Source organism: Macadamia integrifolia, chromosome 9 (assembly GCF_013358625.1).
Source record: "Macadamia integrifolia cultivar HAES 741 chromosome 9, SCU_Mint_v3, whole genome shotgun sequence".
NCBI lineage: Eukaryota > Viridiplantae > Streptophyta > Magnoliopsida > Proteales > Proteaceae > Macadamia > Macadamia integrifolia.
This window is the reverse complement of record NC_056565.1, coordinates 14,651,098-14,657,367: the sequence shown is the minus strand read 5'-3', so window position 1 is coordinate 14,657,367 and position 6,270 is coordinate 14,651,098. Positions and strand designations below refer to the sequence as shown.

At 37.7% G+C, this 6,270-nt stretch overlaps 1 protein-coding gene across 9 annotated transcripts in view; it reads left to right on the top strand.

The window, feature by feature from the left end:
* The first annotated feature begins 1,182 nt into the window (after positions 1–1,182).
* The window catches only part of LOC122087899 (mitochondrial-processing peptidase subunit alpha-like), a 12,782-nt gene continuing 7,694 nt past the window's right edge, over positions 1,183–6,270 (top strand). For 8 of the 9 annotated variants that reach the window (XR_006142902.1, XR_006142900.1, XM_042657024.1 and 5 more), the window contains exons 1-7: positions 1,183–1,315; positions 2,814–3,062; positions 3,935–4,231; positions 4,510–4,677; positions 4,902–5,069; positions 5,183–5,263; positions 5,399–5,465. Coding sequence is in view for 7 of the 9 variants with exons in the window: in XM_042657024.1 (XP_042512958.1) it covers positions 1,280–1,315; positions 2,814–3,062; positions 3,935–4,231; positions 4,510–4,677; positions 4,902–5,069; positions 5,183–5,263; positions 5,399–5,465 (1,066 nt within the window). In the remaining 2 variants the exon portion in view is untranslated. The remainder of the gene's footprint in view (positions 1,316–2,813; positions 3,063–3,934; positions 4,232–4,509; positions 4,678–4,901; positions 5,070–5,182; positions 5,264–5,398; positions 5,466–6,270) is intronic. The other variant, XM_042657028.1, reaches the window with a different exon arrangement.

Below are 6,270 nucleotides of genomic sequence, written 5' to 3'. Positions count from 1 at the left end.
AAAAAAATGAAAAAACCATGCAAGGCGATCTTCTCTTGGTATACGATTTCATTTAGACAAACAACTATTCAATCATGGGAAATCAACATTGAGTTAGATTTTAACATTTAACCTTAAAAAAATAGTTATAATACACGCCCAGAAAGTGTAGCGCAAAAGGAGTTGGAAACGATATTTAGCGAAAAATCATAAATGTCTTTTAGCCCGATTTTTATTTTTTTATTTTATTAATATATATTTTTTAAATAGAAACAAGCTCTATAAATGATACCAAATGCAATTAAAACCATTTTTATGAAAGAAAAAAATGATACCAAGAAAAATGTGTTTTTTCTTCTTTAAACTTGGGCACCGTTTGACAACGTTTCGTTTCTGCGCTTTTTTGTTCAAAAAAATGGAGAAACAACCTAAAAAACGTTTGATAAAGTTATTCCGTTTCACCCGTTTCTAGAAACATAAATCAAAATTTATGCCTATTTACAATTCTAGAAACGACTTTGACGAAACAAGTCCAACTTGTTTCGTCGTTTCTATAAATGAATTTGAGAGGAAAAAAATGGTTGTTGTGTCCGATAAATCTCTCAACTATTTAAACCTAAAAATAATCAACCGAACTCTCTCTCCCTTTTGGGCATCCAGTGATATTATTGGGTTTTTTAGTAACATTATGTCTACAAAAATGTTTCAAGAAACAGGTTTGTCAAACACCAAAAAATCCGATTTTGTTTTTGGAAACGTGAAAAGCCATTTTTTACTGTTTCTAGACACAGAAACAGCATAAACATTATCAAACAGTGCCTTGGTGTGTTTATTCTACCAAAAAAACAAAAAAAAAAAAGACTTGGAGTGTTTAGATAATTTCCATAGGAGCAAAATGTGTTTTTGGTAATTTCATTTTGGCAGTGTTCATGTATTGACAACAATAGTATGTTTTTGTAATTTAAATTAGACAAACAGAGTGTTTTGGTAATTTCATAAAGGACCTTTCATCTAAAATTATTCAGAAACATTCTCTGAGAAGTGTATTATCACAATTCTTACCCTTCTTTTCCAAAAAAACAAATTTTTACCCTTCACAAAATTACAGAAGTCTCCCCTATGTTTTGACAATTTTATCCAACTAAAATGTTATTTTCCCTCCTTTTCATGCTTCACAGCTTCCCTCATGGTTCTTTTGTTTTTTTTTGGTAAGGAGCTTCCCTGGCCTCATGGTTTGAGGTGTTGTGAAGAGGGTGCAACGGAATCCGCGAAAGTAATAAGGGTTTGTGATTTCTGAAGAATGTTCCGAGCTTCGAATCGAGTCCTCCTTCGCAAGGTGATATCTTTGATTCCTATTTTCTTAAATTCTTTGCCTACCCGATAATCATTCGTGTTATGTTCGTACTATAATTTGATTGGGGGAACTGGTGATTTTTGACTTATTTCTTCTTTGTATTTGAGTTCTTTTTCTCTTTGTGCTTTGGTGATTTCCTTTCAGTACCAAAGAAACACTCAAACACAGTTCCGAATTTAAGAATTTATCTTTGTTTCAATCATACCATGTATGTGCTTCAGCTTCAATGTTTTAGGAAGTACAGTACAGTTAAATGTAGAATACATCTACACAAAGTTGTAAAAATGGAGTTTTAGATATCGAGGAAGTACCGTGGATGAACCATACAAGAGATGAATGAGTGGCAAAATAAAAAAAAAAAACGAGAAAATAAGAAAATGTAATAATATTTAGGGCGGCTCTGATGGGTGGTAAGTTGGAGGAGAGTTTTCTGAGGTGTTGTCACATTTTTAGCGGAGGCCACTGAATGCTTTGATGGAAATGAATTGGGGAGGAAAAAAAAAAGCACAAAAAGAGGTATGTTGCTCCATTGCAACCTAGTGGTCAGGGGTTCAAGTCAGGAAACAGCCTCTCTGTGAAGAGGGGTAAGGCTGCATACATTATGACCCTCCATAGTCTGTCCCCACAGTGGTGGGAGCCTCGTGCACTGGGTACCCCATTTTTGGTCGATACTGTCTTCTTCAACTTCCACTGGAGCGTTCACTCTTTTTAGCCCAAAAAAAAAAAACTTGAACTGGACAATGAAGAGGCTCCTGATGGTTCTTTATGTCTTGAGTCATTGCAATGAGGGAATGTTTGGAGGACCCCAGCGGTTTCAAAGAGGATGCTTTGCTCTTTCTTGCCCGAGTATCATTGGTTGCACCACTACCACAGCACATTTGGAGGGTGATCATTGTTTTTCTTACTTCTTCTCATGTCCAGTGTAATTAAGATGCACATAAATGTGTCCTGCATTAGATGACCATGGAGAATCTAATGTCATGCATGCCCTTACATCTGTTAATTAAAGTAAAATGTTATTCTTGCTTATGGATCTTTTCACACATGAGAGCACAATACAGAAACAGGTTTATGAATTTCAGAAATGATGAATCTAGCCAATGTGTAGAAATTTTGACTGCAATAGGGAAAAAACAATGACATGTTAAGCTCTTTAGGTTCTTGTTATGTTGTAACATGTCTAAAATCAATGTGTGTACCTTTCTGCCATTGCAAAATTTTCAGGGATTAGAATGAGCTTGTTAAGAGCTCATAATCATTGAGAGTGCTTGTATGGATAAATTCTTTGCTTTTACGATGCAGATTGCAAACAATTGAACAATAATAATTCATTTAGCACCCCATTTTCTCTCTATTCTCTCCTTCTTGTCATGTGTAACATTGTGTTTAGCTGTCTTGATTAAACCTGTGACAGTTTAACATATAACAGTTTGTATCATGTTAAAGCTAACTCTTTCTTTGGACAATATCCTCTTTATAGCTTTGTGAAAATAGTATTTTTCACAAGAGATGGATAGCTGTCTGGGCCCCATGCAATCAACCTCAAAAAGTTGTGCCTGGCTACTCATCATTGTGGTTCAAGGGTAGCTATGCAAATCAGTTTCCTCCGCTTGTTAACTCTTTGCCTGGAATAAGACTTCCTCCCTGTCTTCCACACTATTTGGAGAGATTCCCTACTAGGATCACGAAACTTTCAAATGGTCTGAAGATTGCATCTGAGGATTCTCCGGTATGCAAATAACTTTTTCATTGTTTTCATAAATATGTTGCTGCTTGTTGAAAACAATTTACTTGAAAATTTTTAACTAGCCATTTGGAAGAGTGTCTATCTCCTGCGTAAGGAGTTTAGTCCCACATCGCTCGTGGATCCTGTCCGCGGTCTATACTTAAGTCCCTAGGCACCTTCTCTTGATAAGCCGGTTTTGAGGGAGAAAGAAAAGGGCTAAACCCAGATCTGGTATCAGAGCCAGGCGGACTAGAGGAGAGTATGTGAGTGTCTATCTCCTGCGTAAGGAGTTTAGTCTCACATCGCTCGTGGATCCCGTCCGTGGTCTATACTTAAGTCCCTGGGCGCCTTCTCCTGATAAGCCGGTTTTGAGGGAGAAAGAAAAGGGCTAAACCCAGATCTGAATTGTGTGAGTGTCTATCTCCTGCGTAAGGAGTTTAGTCCCACATCGCTCGTGGATCCCATCCGCGGTCTATACTTACTTAAGTCCCTGTGCGCCTTCTCCTGTTAAGCCGGTTTTGAGGGAGAAAGAAAAGGGCTAAACCCAGCTATGAGAGTGTGTGAGTGTCTATCTCCTGCGTAAGGAGTTTAGTCCCACATCGCTCGTGGATCCCATCCGCAGTCTATACTTAAGTCCCCGGGCGCCTTCTCCTGATAAGCCGGTTTTGAGGGAAAAAGAAAATGGCTAAACCCAGATCTGGTATCAGAGCCGGGCGGACCGGGGGAGTGTGTGAGTGTCTATCTCATGCGTAAGGAGTTTAGTCTCACGAGCGATGTGGGACTAAACTCCTTACGCAAGAGATAGACACTTTATAACTCAAAGCTAAAAATTTTGATCATTCTGTGCTTTAACTCGTAAATTTATTTGATGACAGGGTCCTGCTGCTTGTGTGGGACTATTTGTTGACTCTGGGTCCATATATGAGGGCGAGAAATCTCAAGGTGTTACTCATCTACTGGAAAGAATGTCTTTCAAAAGCACAAAAAATCGCAATCATTGTCGCATTATGCATGACATTGAGGCAACTGGAGCGAATGTTGGTGCATCTGCCTCTAGGGAGCAGATGGCTTACTCTTATGACACAATAAAGACCTTCCTGCCAGAGGCAGTTGAATTACTAGTCGACTGCATTAGAAACCCTCTGTTTCTCGACAGTGAACTCAAAGAGCAGGTATGGATAGTTTTGATAGGCCATTATTTATGGCGATCCTTTTACTAGGAAAAACTTATGGGTGACCTGAAACCATGTAGAACTGGGTAATGACATCATCGCTGGGTGTCATTCTCTGACACTGTGTTGTGGCCCTCAGCCAATCTTTATGCTTTTTTTTCTTTGCATTTTGCATTTTGCATTTTGTTGACTACTATAACAGAAATGTGCTATTTCTATTATTGTTTATGTTCATCTCTAATTTTGTTCTAAGCTGTTGTGGTATTTTGATGATGCAGGTGGCTAAAGGCAAAGCAGAAATTGAAGCAATGTCAAGCAACCCTCAACAATTTCTCTTGGAATCTCTTCATCTGACTGGTTACTCAGGTGCATTGGCAAATCCATTGATGTCTCCTGAGTTAGTGTTCAAGGAAACAGACAGATCTGCTATTCAAAAGTTCTACTATGTTAGTTCTGTTTGGCCTTCATTTTAGCGGTTATATTTGAATGCAAGTGTACAAAATTTGTGAAGTTACAACTAATGCACAGCTTGTTGAGCTTCCCAGAATTTACTAACATATGAGATTGACATATATTTGAATGCTAGTTTAAAAAATTTTTGAAGTTACAGCTAGGGCATATCTTATTGAGCTTCCCACAAAATTTACTGATGTAAGTGCCAAATAAATAGGAGAATTACACTGCTGAGCGCATGGTTTTGGCAGCATATGGGGTGGATCATGAACAACTTTTGGCTATTGCAGAACCTCTGTTAAATGACTTAAGGAGTGGTTATCCAAAAGTAGTTCCAAAAACAGATTATGTTGGTGGGGACTTCAGGCATAGAGTAAACTCTGAGGTAATCTTGGATTCATGCTGCTCTCTATTTATGCTTACATTTACCTGGTGATGAATTTATTATTCTTTGCTTTGTTTCTTAACCGCTAATTGTTTGATGGTTTCTTGCTGCAGAAAACGCATGTGTCTTTGGCTTTTGAAGTTCCAGGAGGTTGGCATCAGGATAAAGATGCAACAGCTTTAACTGTGTTGCAGGTCCTCTATATTCTTAGACCAATTTTTTTTTTTTCGCTCTCTTTTGTCACCGTTGAAACATTCTTTTTTGTTTGTTTATTTCTCTTGATGTTTTCTGTCGGGCTTTGAGGGTTCTTAGCACTGGTTCTGTGACAGGCTCTTATGGGTGGTGGTGGTTCATTCTCTAGTGGTGGCCCGGGGAAAGGGATGCATTCTCGACTCTGTGAGTAGTAGACCTACTGAGGCTCTCAATATTTTTCTTGAGAAGGCTTTTGTTCATTCATCATGTTAGTTGTTATCTTATCTTGCGCATACAAATGGCTATATGAGTCCTCTCTGCCAATATTTCAGCTCAGTGAGATGTTGTAGACAAGTATGCCCTTGTACAGCATGAGGTAACTAAAAGCAACTTAAAGAATAAACAACAAAGCATACTACCACAGGGTATGACAATTATACCCCGGTAGCAAGAACATAACAGTTTTCACACACAGATGACCCCAATCTTGAGTATTGACTAAATTACAAACATAAAACAAGTGATGCTTATATGTATCGAAATGAGATGATTATTACTGTTTTAATTTTATGGGCTTTTAGTTTTCCCAATATCTCCAGAAAAATATGTTGAACTGTCATTATAAGCTGATTAAAGATCCACAGAACTATGGATTTGCCATGGATATATTGACTGTCTACTAATAGAAGACTGCATAAAATTAATTTTGTCAGGAAAGAAAGAAAAAATGTAAAACTAATGCCATACTAATTTATGCATTTATTACAATTTATGCAGTTCAAAATGGGATCTTGGGAGTCAAGTTGCAGCTTTATTACAATTTATGCTATTATATAAGGATAAGCATTGGATACATGATGACATTTGGGGAAATATTGATATTCAGTTGATGTCTCATGCCATACTAATGCATACCTTATGATGCAAGAGGATACAAAATGATACTTTAAACCTTGAAAGAAACTCATCTCCACCATATGAATTTTTTTTTTTGGGGGGGGGGGGGGGG